The sequence below is a fragment of the Cucurbita moschata genome, unplaced genomic scaffold (assembly GCF_002738365.1).
Source record: "Cucurbita moschata cultivar Rifu unplaced genomic scaffold, Cmos_1.0 Cmo_Scf00017, whole genome shotgun sequence".
Taxonomy (NCBI): Eukaryota; Viridiplantae; Streptophyta; class Magnoliopsida; order Cucurbitales; family Cucurbitaceae; genus Cucurbita; species Cucurbita moschata.
The window spans coordinates 3,280,404-3,297,512 of record NW_019268533.1 but is presented as its reverse complement, the minus strand read 5'-3'; the positions used below and the strand labels follow the sequence as shown (position 1 = coordinate 3,297,512).

At 32.7% G+C, this 17,109-nt stretch overlaps 3 protein-coding genes across 4 annotated transcripts in view; 1 reads left to right on the top strand and 2 right to left on the bottom strand.

Moving 5' to 3' along the window:
* The window catches only part of LOC111455386 (anti-sigma-I factor RsgI6-like), a 7,083-nt gene extending 6,942 nt beyond the window's left edge, over positions 1-141 (bottom strand). The window contains exon 1 of the mRNA XM_023097027.1: positions 57-141. Coding sequence (XP_022952795.1) covers positions 57-105 — 49 coding nt within the window. The 5' untranslated portion in view covers positions 106-141. The remainder of the gene's footprint in view (positions 1-56) is intronic.
* Positions 142-2,805: 2,664 nt separating this feature from the next.
* LOC111455591 (DNA polymerase kappa) lies at positions 2,806-12,900 on the top strand. Of its 2 annotated transcripts, XM_023097310.1 has the most exons (14): positions 2,806-2,918; positions 3,390-3,562; positions 4,436-4,609; positions 4,700-4,823; positions 4,909-5,009; positions 8,123-8,209; positions 8,448-8,543; positions 8,691-8,811; positions 9,775-9,903; positions 10,476-10,567; positions 10,757-10,868; positions 11,343-11,677; positions 11,808-12,106; positions 12,558-12,900. In XM_023097310.1, exons 1-14 carry the CDS (start codon positions 2,846-2,848, stop codon positions 12,679-12,681), a joined length of 2,040 nt encoding a protein of 679 aa, XP_022953078.1. In that variant the 5' UTR covers positions 2,806-2,845; the 3' UTR covers positions 12,682-12,900. The 2 variants fall into 2 exon arrangements, with proteins under 2 accessions (XP_022953078.1, XP_022953079.1); XM_023097311.1 differs by lacking the exon at positions 12,558-12,900 and having other exon boundaries at positions 11,343-11,719; positions 11,808-11,899.
* A 796-nt stretch (positions 12,901-13,696) lies between these two features.
* The window catches only part of LOC111455593 (dual-specificity RNA methyltransferase RlmN), a 5,124-nt gene continuing 1,711 nt past the window's right edge, over positions 13,697-17,109 (bottom strand). Inside the window, exons 3-8 of the mRNA XM_023097313.1 lie at positions 16,902-17,036; positions 15,992-16,096; positions 15,302-15,471; positions 15,114-15,213; positions 14,272-14,534; positions 13,697-14,068 (exon numbers count right to left, since the gene is read on the bottom strand). Of these exons, the coding sequence (XP_022953081.1) occupies positions 14,292-14,534; positions 15,114-15,213; positions 15,302-15,471; positions 15,992-16,096; positions 16,902-17,036 (753 nt within the window). The 3' untranslated portion in view covers positions 13,697-14,068; positions 14,272-14,291. The remainder of the gene's footprint in view (positions 14,069-14,271; positions 14,535-15,113; positions 15,214-15,301; positions 15,472-15,991; positions 16,097-16,901; positions 17,037-17,109) is intronic.

The following is a 17,109-nucleotide window of genomic DNA, read 5'->3' as shown; positions in this document are numbered from 1 at the left end:
AAAAAAAAAAAAAAAAAAAAAAAAAAAAAAAAAAAAAAAAAAAAAAAGGGAAAAACCTGAAACAAGAAGAACAGCAGAGACGATCAGAGTCACCGCCATGCCCATCTTCTTCCTTAAGAACAACACAGCCAAGAAGAAGACTGAATAAAGGAGGATTGCAGAAACAAGAATTATGATGAATAAATAAGGGTAATTATTTACTAATTAAGAATATTTTATATATAAGGAAATTAAAAATACAAAATAAATAAATAAATAAATAATAAAATGATAATAATAAATAAATAGAAAAAGAAGGAAGTTTTTGCATGGGAGACAGATAGATATGGAAAAAACGTATATAGCCTTGTTTCTATCTATAAATAAATACTCTTCTTTTCATTCTAATTTTTCCCGAGGAAATTAACTGTGCTAATTTTTTTTAACCGAGTTCGGGTAAAAAATTTCGAGAATTAACTTAGCTATGTTTATGTCGGAGTATTCAAAATATTAATAAATTCGATAGAGATTGTTAAATGATGAGTCAAGAAATACTCTCTACATCGGGATAAGACCTTTTGGGAAAATCAAAGCAAAGTCACGAGAGTTTATGCTCAAAGTGAACAATATCGTACCATTGTGGAGAGTCGTGTTCATCGAGATAAATAATATTTTATTGATTAATCGAGTTATGTTTACTCCGATTGAATTTTGATTATTTTGTATGGTAAAAAGTTGTGTTTTAGAGTCAGTAATTTTAATTTGATTTTACTCATTTCACCCTTATATTTTATCAAATATTATTGGGAACTATATTTTTATCTTTAGGTTCCGATTTTTTTTTAATAACAAATCTAAAATAATTATATATATTTAAAATTAATGAAATAAAATATTTAATTAAAAAAAATTAAAATAATTATTAATCTGAGAAGGAGAATAATTATAATTATATATTTTTAAGTTTAATGGAATAAAATCTCCTTTTTGGATTAAAAAAAGTAAAATAATTATGAAAATTAATAGATTTGAATTTTATAGTATATAATTATTTTTCTTCCAAATTTGTATACTAAAATACAATAATATCTAAACACTAAATTTTGATTTTATTATTTTACTTTAAATTATTTATAATATTGTCTGTTGTTATACTTACCATTTTAGTGCTAAAAAAACCCTTAATTTATATTATTAATAATAAATAATGGAACTTCGGGTCGGGTCTCAGCTAAATCTATCGACCTATTAAACAAAATAATAATAATTCAATATTTAGTATTTAATTAGTAATAAATCTATAATAGTGAATTAATAATAAATCTTTAATATATAATTAACAATCATTTGTTTTTGTAATTTTATTTTCCACCAATAAATAAATAAATAAATATATATATTACTGACAAAATCATTTATCTTGCTTTCAAATTCTATGATCTTATTTTATACTTTTATCTCAAATTTTAATGGCTCTCCAATAATATCAATTTAAAATATTTAATTTCCGACAAAATATTACTAATTATGATCGTTAATTTTTTTATATTTTTATTTATAAACCAATTATGCTCGTTTTGAGATAATCTCAACATCATCTCGTGGAACAAAGTCTTTTAAGGCCTCTTACAAGCTCTCAAGAATCTTTTCCGACAATGTGGGATAATCCTCGAGGATCCTCTCATCGAACAAAACCTCTTTTGAAACATCGGTTGAGCTCTCGAAGAGTCTCCCTTGAATTAAGGGTTGACGAGCCCTCAAACAAATTACACCATTTATTCGACATGAGTCATTTTAACAATGAGCTCGAGGCTCACACTTTGTTCGACAGTTCAGTTAAAGATACTATTGATAGTGTACGGTATGAGTAAGAATGTGCATGAGTTTCAATTTGATATTAAAATTTAAAAAATGTGTTACCATTTCCATTCATATTTACACTAAGTTTTGATCGAATGAACTCTCAATTAATTATATGGTAAGAAGATGGACGTTTCCATTTTTTCAATTTTATAAATATATTAATAGAATATTACTATAAACAAAAAAAATATTTTGTAGATAAACAAAATTATAACCATTACTTTAATGATTTTATATGTTTTATGAATTTAAAGTTTTTCTAAACCCTTTAATACATCCAATTTTAATAAATTTTAAAAATATCTCAATTATTAAAATTCGTTTATATTAATATTTCATATAATTTTTTGAAAATTTATTTATATAGTATATATTTTTTTTCATACAGAAATTATTGTTATTATTATTTAATTAATTTTAATAAAATTTACTAAATTCAATATTAATTTAAAATTTATTGAGAGTCCAAAAACTAGATTTAAATGAACTAAAATTGAATTAAAATATATTTTAACATTGTAACTAAATTAATAAAAATCTAAAAAAAAATGCTCTTCAATCTTATAAAAATTTAAAAAATATATATTAATTTTAGATGAAAATCGTTAATACTTTATTTAAAAAATATATTTCAATTTATGGGATATTTTTCAAACCATATAATGGCAAAAGATATTTTTGAACCGAGCTCTCATAATATTTTCCTTAAAAATTCTAAAAATACTTAAAAAAATTTCAAAAATAATCTTACGATTAATATTTTAAAGTTTAAAATTATTTTTAAAATTTTATTCAATGTATTATTGAAAAATGGAGTGAAATAAAATTAAATGGTAAATATATTATTGAAATTTTAGAAAATTTAAAATAGAGATTAAACTAATAATAAATTATTATTTTAACAGGTTACAATTTTTTTGGCTCTCAGTATAAATACCGCTTTGCAATTTCTTAAAAAATTTTCCATTAACTTCGGCTGGAAGCTTTGGAGACCTGGAGAAAAATGGAAAGAAAGCAGATTGACGGCGATCGTCCGTGGCAGTCTTACAACACTGTCTACACCAATGCAAAAGCCGGTAATTCTTATCTCTCTACTACTCACGAGTTGTTGCTAACCTAGGGCTCTTTTTTGAAAGTTTTGTTTATAGCATCGATTTAGATTTGGAGGGTAATTTATTGAGAGGAAAATTTCAAGTAATTGATGAGCTCTTCTGATCTTGTATGTGTGTATAACGCAATTGAACCAGTGGTTTGAATAGCTTAATTTGTATCCATGATCTTGACCCTGATCCGAATAGATCGATTTCAGTATATATTTTATTTGTTTGAACAAAACTGAAGAAAGAATATACGAGTTTATTTTTCGAGATACCGTTGCTAATTAGAGATTTCAATAGTACAATTGGAAAATAGGAACGGATTTGTTCATTTCAGATATAACATTCAATAACTATTGATATTTAACTCAATAAAGTAATGAATTGTTACAAATTATATTATGATATCAAGTAATCTCAATACTTCCCTTCTTTTTTTCTGCGTGTAAGGTATGGAAGGTGTTGACAAGGAGAAAGTACAAAGAATTGTCTATGAAATGAGTAAAGGGTCGAAATATTTTGAAAATGAGGAGCGGAAAGAGGCCATCATCAGAGAAAAGATTGAGAAGATGCGAGCTAGATGTATGCAGCTTACTGCAACGGATCTTTCTCAGTATCAAAAGGTATATTCTACAAAAATTATGTCCTGCTGCATCTTCATTTATATACACTTGATTACATGTGTTTTTTTCCTTGTGAAAAGTTGCATGTTTGAGGCTCAGAACTGATAACTTTAGTTTCCTAATTGAACAAATTCCAAACCTGGAATTAGAAGCACCTTATTCTCACATTATGCAACTGACTCCCATTTGTGAGGAGATTGAGTTTGTAACTTGAACTCTATAGCGAGGTTCGTTCAATTACCCGGGAAAGGATAGAAATTGAATCCTTGTTTTCTCCCTTACCCTTTTCCTTTTTTTTTTTTTTTTAAAAAATGATTGGATATGCAATGATAAGTCATTGTTTACCTCGAAATAAATTTCCTGGCCTCTGAGATGATATTTCAGCCAGACTATCGTATTTTCACGCAAATGTTATGGCTCCTAATTAGAAGTTTGGTGCAGACATGGGAATATGTATGTGTGCTCAATAAACGTCTGTTGCCTATTACACTTGAATTAAATCAGGCAGATGTCATTTCATGCAATTCTGATCGACAAAATTTTGTGGTCAACAGTTTGGACTTTTCGGTGAATGTTGATTTTGATGCATACCTTTTGTCGTGAAATATTTAAAATTTCTTTGTGTGTCTGTATTCCTAGCCACAGTCATGTGCAATCACAATTTAGAGTTCTGAACCTAGCTAGACAACTGAGTAGGGTCCCATTATCAAATCTTTCGGAAGAATGATTCGACTCTGTTTCTCCACTGCTATTTAGGGGACTGATAATTCAGGCTAATGAGTACATATATATAAATATATTTTATTATGGTATGATCTTCAGTTTTTGCTTAACATATCAGTTTAGTAAAGAGTGTAGTTCTCATATGAGCAGGTTGCAGATAAAAGAATTTTGGAGCTGGAAGGTACACGTGACCTGTCAAGGATATGGTTGCATGTAGATATGGATGCTTTCTATGCCGCTGTTGAAACTTTAAGCAATCCTTTATTAGAGGGCAAGCCAATGGCTGTTGGTAGCATGTCGATGATTTCTACTGCTAACTATGAGGTTTTCTTGTCTCTATATATGACATGAATTGTTGCATTTTCAAGTTACTGGACTGGTAACCCTATTGTTGTAACTTTTATTCTGGATTAGGCTCGAAAATATGGAGTTCGTGCTGCTATGCCTGGTTTTATTGCACGTAGATTATGTCCAGAGTTAATTTTTGTTCCCACAGATTTCAAGAAGTATAATTATTACAGTGATTTAGCTAGAAAAGGTAAGCAATTTTGCTTAAAGGAGCTTTAAATGCATTTTGTATGTTAAGTGCTTAGCCTTTAGTATTCACTTGTTTGTCTTGTTAGTATTCCGTAGGTATGACCCCAACTTCTTGGCTGCTAGTCTGGATGAAGCATACCTCGATATAACTGAAGTCTGCAAAGATAGAGGCCTTACTAGTGAACAAGTAATCACATTTATCACCTTTTCATTATATCTTTTAGAACTTTGGTGTTTAAGTATTTAGGATTTATCTCGTAGACAAGCCTTTAGTCATCCTATTTTGGATCCTTCTCTTTTTCTTTTCTTGTTTTCTTTTTTTTCAAAATTTTATATCTTCTAGAGAATTCAGAATCAGCATTAGAGAATGTTCTTATGTAGTTTTTGAACGAGAGACAAATAAATGAAACGCGACTAATACTCAAAGATACAAACTCTACAAGGGAGTGAAAATTAGAACACAAAAAGAACCACTACAAAGAACAAAAAAAAGATCAAGATATAAAAAATAACTTCTGCAACAAGAAGCACCAAGCAAATTGAACAAAAAGAAACAAAGAAAGAGAGAACCTAAAGGACCAAACTCAACACAAAAGATCGTACTTTGAAAACAGAACCACATACCACGTTTGAGAACCAAAAGTCTTGAACAAAAAAACAGGAAAGACTCAAAGATTGTAGACCTAACAAAAAATAACGGCTACCAAGGAGAAAAAGAAAAATTGAGTCCAAAGTACCAAGCATGAACCACTGAACCCAAACCAAACGGCAATGGAGCAATCACTTTTAAAACAATTGCTTTGAGAATTGAATGTAGGAATTTCACACATCTTGAGACCACAAGCTTCAATAAGAGAAGCAAATTTGCTAGACATCGATGAAGGAAGAGAATGAGGAATCACTGTCACTTTCTTGAAATAATGATACTAAATCATCACCAAAGGAATCCTTTGCTTCAAGATTGTCAATAGTAGTTTCATAAGTTTCAAAGTTGATTTCACGTTACTCAAACTAACTTCAAATGCATCATCACAATCATCAACATAATGTGAGAGAAGGAAAACTCGTGGGTTCCTTTGAAGAATGAAATACTCCTTTAGTGAGAACCACATTTGATAAGATAAAGAATCAATACAAGGGGAATAAGATTCGGATTACCTTGTTGATCGAATATCTCAAGCCAAGAACACTTTGTTTGAGATTCGAATCACTCCAGAAGCAAGATCGATCATGTCTAGCTTCAATGATTCTTGTTGATCAAATATCTCAAACACTTGTTTGAGATTCGAATCACTCCACAAGCAAGACTGATCATATCGAGCTTGAATGATTCTACATGCAACCTAAACTACATAGAGTTGCAAAGAAACTTAGCCATTGGCTAAAGAAAAGCATAAATGCTTCTTTTGATATATCTTCTAAGTCTGATTACAAATACAACATAGATGGCTTTATATAGCCTCAAAATGAAACTATTAAAGGCATTCCAAAAGTTGTAACATTCACACCTTTATGGCCATAATTAGCCATTATGTAAATGTAACCGAAATTAAATAAAAAGTCTTAAAACACAATAACTCTAAATTATAACCCACCCAAAATTTACAACAATCAAACTTTATTCTTCTTCAATGTAGCATGAATTGAAACATCTTTTGATAATTTTGACAACCTTTTCTTCACATCTTCATTGAAGCATATTGTATGATTGATGTCTCTTGGTTCATATCATTCTCCACTTCTTCAAGAGGATTCGTCCTCGAATCTATTTGTGAAACTTTGCTGCAAAAAATAAGTTATGGAAATACAAAGGACCTCACAACACTCTCTCACGTGTATACATTCAAAGAATTTTAGGCCACTCTGTTTGCACTCATTTACACAAATGAAGCTCTCATTCTCACCTCTCAAAATTTTAAATAGAGCAAAGATTGAATTTTGAACTTTGGGTCGATTAAAAACTAAAAAGATGAAAATAAATAAAAATTAAATTGAGAAGAAACGCAAAGGAAACATATATCCGATCTTGAGCCTGAAGCTCTGATACCAAATGATAAGATAAAGAATCAATACAAGGGGAATAAGATTCGGATTACCTTGTTGATCGAATATCTCAAGCCAAGAACACTTTGTTTGAGATTCGAATCACTCCAGAAGCAAGATCGATCATGTCTAGCTTCAATGATTCTTGTTGATCAAATATCTCAAACACTTGATTGAGATTCAAATCACTCCACAAGCAAGACTGATCATATCGAGCTTGAATGATTCTACATGCAACCTAAACTACATAGAGTTGCAAAGAAACTTAGCCATTGGCTAAAGAAAAGCACAAATGCTTCTTTTGATATATCTTCTAAGTCTAATTACAAATACAACATAGATGGCTTTATATAGCCTCAAAATGAAACTATTAAAGGCATTCCAAAAGTTGTAACATTCACACTTTATGGCCATAATTAGCCATTATGTAAATGTAACCGAAATTAAATAAAAAGTCTTAAAACACAATAACTCTAAATTATAACCCACCCAAAATTTACAACAATCAAACTTTATTCTTCTTCAATGTAGCATGAATTGAAACATCTTTTGATAATTTTGACAACCTTTTCTTCACATCTTCATTGAAGCATATTGTATGATTGATGTCTCTTGGTTCATATCAACATTAGAATCTAATATAGTAAAATCTTGGTGCCTACAAATCTGAAAAACAAATTTCTTGACAAATGGAGCCAAAATGCTAGAAACATTTTCTTCAATGCAATCTGGATCACGACAGAGTTGATCAACGAATGACAACAAGCAATCGACGAAGGGATGACGACAGGCATTGACAAGCAACGGTGGCTGACTGGGAGGGTTAGAGTTTTAGGGTGAGTGAGGAGTACGGTTGCGGGTCCAAGAGCTGCTGAACAAGGAAAGAGAAAAGATAAGTGAAAAAAAGGACTGGCAAACAGCAACGGAAATGATTGACAAATGGACTGGTGAAGGGGTGATGATTGGCGGCGGTGGTGGCAAGAGACAACAATTGACAAAGAGGGTTAGGGTTTTAGGGTGTGGGAGGAGAGAGGGAGGAGAAGGGTTTAGAGTTCCCTGAAAATATGGAAAACTGAACATGATTTTTTTTTCTACAAAAATATGTGCTTATGTAGTTAGTAAAGTTCTTTACATTGAAATTGTACATTTTTCAGATAGGAAGTGAATAGTATCACATGCAGCAGATTATCCTTTTGGTTATCTTTTTGGTCATCTAATACTAAAACTTCTCTTCCTATTTTGCTTATATTTTTTTAGATTGCTATGGATCTCAGAACCAGTATTTATGAAGAAACTGGTCTTACGTGTAGTGCAGGGGTTGCTGCCAACCGGCTACTTGCCAAGGTTTTCTATCTTTTCACAAGATCTATTGAGCATATGCGTCTCTTGTTGGAAAAAGTACAAATTTATTATTGTTTTTGGTAACTGTGAAATTGCTTGGCAACATATTTGTCCTACCATTTATGGAATAACAAGAATAGAATCTACTATCTATTTTCGTTTCTGTAGTCCTTGTGGATTAAAAATAAATGAGAAATATTGCACAGAAGAATTGAATTGACGCACCATACTTGTTATTCAGGTCTGCTCTGATATTAACAAACCAAATGGACAGTTCATTTTGCCAAATGACCGAAGAGCTATTGTAACATTCGTATCATCACTACCCATAAGAAAGGTATGTGGTCATTACTTTTACGTTGAAAAAGAATTCACAACGTTATTCTAGATGTTATTAAAATATGAAGTAATATAGATGAATAAGAGTTCTCTTCCTATAGTCCTATTTCATGAATGAAATGAATCGGCGAAGTTATTATTTCAGATTGGTGGCATCGGAAAGGTCACTGAACATATCTTAAAGGACGGTTTGGGGATTAATACATGTGAGGAGATGCTACAGAAGGGTGGTCACCTCTGTGCGTTGTTTTCTATATCCTCAGCAGGTCAGTGCGCTGCGATATCCCACAGAAATTATATAATGAACTCATGGATGTGTTGGATGTTCCATATTCTCATTTAAGATTCATTTATCTTGATGACTTGAAGACTCTTCTAGTTGTCTTTTTTCTCATCAATATAGTTTTTTTTTTTAATCTTGTATGTTAATTTGTTGATTTGTATATATTTCTCTTTTGCTTGCGTATGTATCTACTTTTTGTTTATTATATGAGGAACAATTTGTGCTTCTTATTTTTTCTTTCGTTCTTTTTTGTTTGAACTACTTTTTTTTTAATAATTATTTTTAGTGTAAGTTTGTACATCTTTTTATTTTCTTCTTCATGAAATTGTGGAGGCCCAATTTTGCATATGCATGCTTCAGCTGATCCCATTAAGAATTGCCTCATGCTAGTGATATTTGATATGGTAAAAAGTCAAGTGATGTTTGTAAGAGTTCATATTCCCCTTTTGATAGGAAGAGCTCATCAATTCTTCAACTTTTCCATTTTGAACAATGTGGGATTTTGTTCCATATACATCATCGAGAAAAGTCAAGTGATGGATCAGTTTGCTGCTCCAAGTGATGTTTGTATGAGTTCATACTTATTTTGCTGCTCTAAATGTAGTTATACATTTTGGATTTTGTGTACTAATTACAAATAGGCGAATGTCAGGATACTTCTTGTATCTCCCAATACTCTGCCATTCTACTTTTTGTATTTTCCAATACTCTTAGTCACCTAATCAAACATCTTCTTGTTTTTTCTGCTTGTTTTATGATTTACTTTTTCTTCATTTTGTGCTGCCCTGCCCTTATTGATTGTCGTATCACTTTTTAGATTACGATACAACTCATTATTGAAAGAAAAGTTGTAACCTATTTTCTTACGAAAGTATGATTTTGACAATCAATTATTGATTGTTGCATCACATTATACAATCTTTTTAGGTCTTACCCATGCTTGCAGATTTTTTCTTGTCGGTTGGGCTTGGCCTCGGGAGCACCGATACTCCACAGGTGAGATTGCGTAAGAGCATCAGTAACGAAAGAACGTTTGCAGCCACTGCTGAAGAAAAATTAATTTTCCAGAAACTTGGTAATTATTCCCCTTCTCTCTCTCCCTCCCTCTTTTATTGAAAAATACTATCATTATTTGGAATTTCACCATGCATGATGCGAGAAATGCTGGATTTCTGGTTTGGCTTTCTATTGAAATTGTACTCTAAACTCAAGTTCCAACTTTTCCCTCAGTTATCTTCAGAGTTTATACCTCCCTTATGCTTGCACTTTGTCCGTTGTATGGTTTGATGTGTTTTATCTCTCACTTTTTCTTGTTATATTTGCAAAATTTGGTGTTTCAGCTAGTAAGAACTATAACATCTCTAATTTCATCGGATAATCTTGTTAAATTATTAACATAATTTGAGAAAACATTATGATGGTAGGTTATAGGTGATGTTTTTAATATTTTGGTCATCATTTAGAAGACTGGCTGCGGAGACTAGTATTGCTTGGTGATCAGGAAAATGAATCCACCATTGTTGAATTCTAAAGAATCCCATCAGCAGTCCAAAGATAACTTTACTCTGTAAATTATTGTGGTAACGAATACCTTGAATGTTCAGATTTTCTTTATCATTAACCTTGTAAACTTTGTATAAATTGCAGCTGACCTTGCAGAGATGCTGTCTATGGACATGGAAAAAGAAGGTCTGAGCGGGCGAACACTGACGCTTAAACTAAAAACTGCATCCTTTGAGGTATCTTATTTTTCCTGAATCCTGTCTAATCTGCTTAGATTGGATAATCTAGAAGAGAATTCACATTTGCAATACGTTGAGATTTCAATAACCACATATTAAGATGTGTGACTATTAACTCTGCTCTTTTTTCTTGCAGTTGTTGATTTGATTTTACTGCTCGAACTCAACTTGTTTTAAAATATACAGGTTAGAACCAGAGCTGTAACTTTGCAACAATACATTTGTTCTAGCAGTGACATCTTGCAACATGCATCAAAGCTGCTAAAGGCTGAACTGCCCATTTCTTTGAGACTAATCGGTTGGTTCTTGATTTTACTGTCTTTTTTTTCCGAAAAAAAGTGGCAATGAAATAATTCAGGCATGTTTAATAATCATTTGTTTTCTTTTTCTTTTCTTTTTTCCTGGAAATTAAGCTTATTACCACTTCTTCCATGCATGCGTCTCTCCGTCTGTTTTCTACTTATTGAAACGGTTAAATCTAAGTTCATTTAAAAAAAAAAAAAAAAAAAAAAAACTAAGAATTCAAGCATGTTTTGCAAAATTATTAGAAAATAATCTTAAATGTTGAAAACAAAAAATTAAATTATTATCAACGGAGCTTTAGAGTTCATTGTTCACTGGTGTTGATCTCATGTGCTTCGTTTTTTTTATGTACTAATATGCTCAAATGTGATCCACCATATGTCTCACACATGGTGAAGTTAAACATTGAAATCCTTTGATCTTACACCATACATCATTTAGATTGTAAAGAGGATTTTTACATCTCTAGGGTTGCGGATATCTCACTTCAATGAAGATGGAGCCATTGCTGGGTCTGATCCAGCTCAAACACCTATTACTCGATTTATTACATCAGGAGATGCTACTAGAAAGAATATGGGTGATTGTTGCACCTCAAGTCCTGATCCTAATGTTCATAGCTTCATGGATGAATCTGAAATTGATGTATTTATCAATGGCACTGAAACACACCATCAAGATAGTAGTCATCCAAGAGTTGGCAATAATCTCTCGAATATGGATGACCGAAACTGTACGTCCAGCAATGACGTTGAGAAGTCGGAGAAATTTAAGAATCTTTCGAGCAACGTCAGTACTGATCAGGTATATTTCCAAGACTAAAGACTGGATTATGGATTATTAAAGGTAGCAAAACTTTAATCGATTGGATACACTTATAGTTCCACTTCATCATCATACAAATGGCTTCTAATGCATTAAAAACTACACGTAGGTGGACAATTTGAATGGCTTTGTCCCTCGAGTATCGGGCACAGCATGTGCTTCTTCCCCTAGAAACCTCGAAGGCAATCAGAATAATAATGTCGAAGCCAGAACTAACGTCGAGGCAAGATCACCAGATAATAATGGACAGAATTTGTGGATCGATGACTACAAATGTGCAATCTGTGGTGCCGAAGTACCAGAGAGTTTCATTGATGAAAGACAAGAGCACATGGATTTTCACATTGCGGAAAAACTCCAGGAAGAGGAATCTGGCATTCGTTCAAGAACCCTTACGCCAATCCGAAGGTAATCTTATTTTGCACTCTCGGATTTAGTTGAATTTATGTTTTAACTACCGTTGAAAAGCAAAATAGGGAAAAACTTAAACAAACATCTTGATGATTTTAAACGAGAAGACTATTGGTGCATAGATTATGGTCGGGCTGAATGTGAGATCCCACATCAGTTAGAGAGAGAAACATAACATTCCTTATAAGGGTGTGGAAACCTTTCTCTAATAGATGTATTTTAAAATCGTGAGGATGACGACGATACATAACGGGTCAAAGTGAACGATGTCTGCTAGCAGTAGGCTGGGGTTGTTACATTGAACGTCAAGGATGCTTGATGGATGTATTTCTAAAAACTTTACGAACTATTCTGCATTTGGCCGATCAAGAACGTCATCCTAGATGTGTTTTTATAATTGTAATTCTTGGAATTTGTGCCTGGTTTCTTACAAGTCTAAATCTAACAGGACTCCTGACAAGAACCAACTGGCAAGTCAAAGAAAGCAGAAAAGGCAAAAGTCAACTCCAAAGAAAGAGGTCAAACACATTCCAATTGACTTATTCTTTGTGAAGAATAATCAGAAGTTTTAGTATTGGTACGTGTTGCGTTTGTATATATCTGTTCATATCTTTCGGGATATTACCCATTGTTTTTTTTTTAAGGAGAGTTCATCGTTTCATTCTTCTCATGCAGCGTCATAAGTTTCTACATTAATGTATAGCAAGTATAATGATAAATCTCATTCTTTTTATGGATTGGGACTTGGCGTCTTGGTTTCTTGGTAAAACACTGGTATTTAGATTTTGTCCTTTTTTCATGCGAGAATTGATGTGTATTCGAATTATAGGGGCTAGTAATCGACGATATGCTCATATTGGTGACGTTATTATTGTTGTAATCAAGAAAGCTGTCCCAAATACACCCCTAGAAAGATCAGAAGTGATCAGAACGGTAATTGTACGTACTTGTAAAGAACTCAAACTTGTAAAGAACTCAAACTTGTAAAGAAATCAAAAGAGAAAATAGTATGACAATATGTTGCAATTGTTATTGATCAAAAATAGGATCGATAGTTATTTATGAGGATAGTTGAAATATATGTAAATTAATCAAAATCATTGAAAATATTAATATCCGTGTTTATTTTTTAAATGTTACCTGATAACTTTCATCACTTTTATTTTAAAATGACAAATCTTGACATATGATTTAAACTTTATGAAATTATAAGCAAGATTTTTTAAATAATTTAAAAAAAAATCATCACCCCCAACTTAATCCAACATAAATAGAAGATTATCTTGTGATATAAACTTTAGTAAGATTGTTCGAATCACCAAACCTATTAACCTAAAATTTTGAATGGATAAAAAAAAATTCCTCCAACTCAAATCATATGATAGGCCGACGATAGGCCGACGATTGGATTTCGTGGATTGAATTTTACTTGACTGTCTACGGCTCCATTGCATGTGCTCGGGGGAGAAGTTTTGTATAAACTTTCTAAGAGGTGGAATAGAATAACCCGGAAGCGTAATTATATATATATATATATATATATTTTTTTTTTTTTGGTAAAAGGAAAGGGCACCCCCCACACACATATAACATAAGAAGCATACTTCAAAACAGAATCAAGGGACCAAGAAAAGCATTGAAATAAAAAAGTAATAATAATACATAACAAAAAAAAAAAAGGAAAAAAAAGAACTTTTCTTCCATTCATCTATTGCTTTTGGCTTTGGCCGAACCCTGCCCCCCTCAACTATCTATAAGGAGAATCAGATTGAAAAAGCCGTATACGAAGCCAACGCTGAATGCATAAAAGTATCCTAAATTACAACAATCACAGTCAAGTCTTCCCCCAACCTTGTTCTTACTTCTCTGTTTTCTTGGCATTTTCATGTCGTCCAAGGATTTCGATCCCCCCCGAGGCTGATCGACTCGTCCAACCAACCACCAACTTTTAATCAACAGCTGAAACAGAAGAAAGTGCAGAAAAAGATACTAAGATCTATGGCAAACAAATCAAAATTAAAAGAAACAAAAGTTGACAGCATACAACAGTGGATTCCAGTCGAATTTGGACCCGAAGACAAGCTAGTAAACATCTGAAGATAATATCAACCCGAGTTACATCATCATTCTCGTCTAAAATAGGCACACGACGCGCAACTCACCTGGTGGTATCTCGTCTAAATCAGAGGTGAAGATCTTCGATGTCAGGTAGAACAGTTGTTTGTTTACCGGAGATTCTATTAGTCTGGCTGACCACCAGTTGACCACATGCACCACTAATATCTTGACCCATCTGCTTACGAATGGTTGTGCGTATATTATACGTACCCCGAAGAACTTGTTGGAATGCTGAAACTTTCTCATCACTACTGGTTTTGAATTGGCTTGAACTACCAATAGGATTGAATGGTATTAAGTTCACAACCTGTTTTTCCAGGAAGGTACAATTTAGTAACATCAAAATTGCTAAGCAAACAAAGGTACTAGATTCATGGGGTGATTACGTGTGAAGTCTCCAAGAAACTTTCAAACACACAAAAAATCATGATCAACGATTCTCAAAGCCACTTGCAAGCAGAGTCACTTGTTTATGCAATGCACATACGCTCAGAGTTCCTAGACAACGATTCTTAATATATTCGAATGACATCGGAATTTTTGGATATGACCTTTAACGTACCACCCTTTCAAGAATGTAAAAGCCCTATTATGGAAAAACCTCATCATGGTTTTATTTTGGAATATGTGGAAAGAAAGAAATCAGAGAATGTTTGCAGAAAAGACACGTACCTATGCAAAACTTTTCGACAATCTTGTTTACCAAGCTATATCTTGGTGTAACCTGTCTAATATTTTTATTTCCTATAGTTATACTTCTCATGGCAAATTGGGAAGTTCTTTTGTAAACAACATGAATTATACATCCCTTCTGTAAATTTCAATTATCAATAAAATTGTTAAAAAAAAAAAAAAAAAAAAACCATGATCTATATTGAGAGCTTACCACCAGGAATGTCTCTAACAACTTTCCAAGTTGGTGGGCATGTTGCTCTTCATCATTCACTCCGTCAAGCATTATGTACTCGATGAATATCTTTTGCCGACTGAAACAATAGACATAACATACATTTAAATTGGAGAAGCGTTGGAGTATCACGACATGTTCAGCAGAAGCAAATACAACGTATTTACCTCTTTTGTTGATATTCTTGGAGAGCATCCATAAGTTTTTGTAAAGGAAAAGCCCGAGCTGCAGGCATTATCTGGCAACGAATATCTTGCGCAGGTGCGTGCAAGGAAACGGCCAAGTTCAATCCCGGTAGATCACCATGCAGTTTGCTTATAGCATGAATAATCCCAACCTACAGGTATACAAAAGAATACAACTTCGACTACTCACCTTCTTTTAACAGTTTAACAGAACTCAAAGGAAGAGGAAACGGATAAGAGGATAGAAACTGACTTTCTGAACTCCCATTACTTTATTTTATAATCAAATATTCAGGATCAGACTTGAGAAAAATAAAGAATCTCAGACAAAAGACTCATCGTTAGGACAAACACTATTCTCAGATAACAAGATCACTGCCCTTGAAACTTTTTTTCTTTGACAAGAGACAAACGTTTCATCGATTGATGAATTCCGGCCTTGAAACTTCTTAACAACAAATGATAAATCCATCTTTTTACATAATCCGAAAGTATGTTGAGTTTAAATAATGACATTTGGACGTTGTCAAGAGGAATGAAGGAGAAGATCTTAGTAGTTCTAAACATTCGCGCAGGAATTGCACTATATGAGTGCACGACCTCAAATTCGTACAAAATTAGATAAAGAGTAAAGACCATAGAAATGGAAAACAGGAAGATCAGAGTACATACAGTTGAGATAGTAATTCTCTTGGGTGATAATAAGAATGGGGAGCCTATCATGACACGGACAGCTTCCACTAAAGCAGAATAGTTATTCAATGGTTCTCCCATTCCCTGTCACAAAATAATAAAATCAACATGAAAAAGTATATTCTAAGAGAAAAAAAAAAGTATGAAATGATAGGAAAGCACGAGGCAGGCAACTTCTTGCTAACAAGGAAACAAAGGACAATTAAACAGACATGGGGCCACAATCTGCTAAGAAAATAAAGAGAAGGGGCTTATGAAGTTGAATGCTCGAAATAAGGCAACAGTAGTCTGGTTCCTGTCATGCACACTTCGCCATTAATCACTACATATGTCCATAATACCGTAATTCTCTGGCAAATTATTCAATTTTCAAAATTAACCTCAAAGTCGAGACAATTTCATTGATGATTGAAATTTACAAAAGGGATGTATTATCTGTAGTGTTTATAAAAGACCTTCCCAATTTACAATGAGGGAGGCATAACTATAGGAAGTAAAAATATTAGGCAGTTTACACCAAGATATAACTTAGTAAACAACATTGTTGAAAAGTTTTGTGCAGTTCGGTGTCTTTTTTACAAATATTCTCTCATTTCTTTCTTTCCATAGATTCCAAAAGATAGCCATGATGAAGTTTTTTCATAGTAAGGCTTTTGCACTCTTGAAAGGGTGGTACATTAAAGCCATATCCAAAGTCAATAAGTTTCGAACAGCAAGGAATGTTCACGTTTAGGCGAAGAATGATATGGGCATACGCTCTAAGGATGCATACGCCATGCTGAGTAGAAAAATGAAATCCCATAGGGATGCCTCAAAAGGGTCTACCTCTAAGTGGAAACTTTTTTTGATACAATAAAAATTCAGACAAATGAAAGGATGGAAGAATCACCATGAAAACAACATTGCGTATTTGGAACAAACGGGAGGCATGGACCAACTGCTCTACTATCTCCCCTGAAGTCAGATTGCTTTTGTATCCCATTGTTCCGGTTGCACAGAATCTGCAGCCCATTTTGCAGCCAACCTGAGAACAGACATATAATGTGAGACTTACAACGAAATATCAAGAACAAAAAAAAAAAAAAAAAAAAACAAAA

Bases quoted from the DNA above. Each gene is read 5' to 3' on its own strand.
- LOC111455591 (XM_023097310.1), top strand. From the start codon at position 2,846: ATGGAAAGAAAGCAGATTGACGGCGATCGTCCGTGGCAGTCTTACAAC. The intron at 8,544-8,690 runs GTATGTGGTCAT...TTATTATTTCAG, and splicing joins CATCACTACCCATAAGAAAG to ATTGGTGGCATCGGAAAGGT. The intron at 9,904-10,475 runs GTAATTATTCCC...TATAAATTGCAG, and splicing joins ATTAATTTTCCAGAAACTTG to CTGACCTTGCAGAGATGCTG.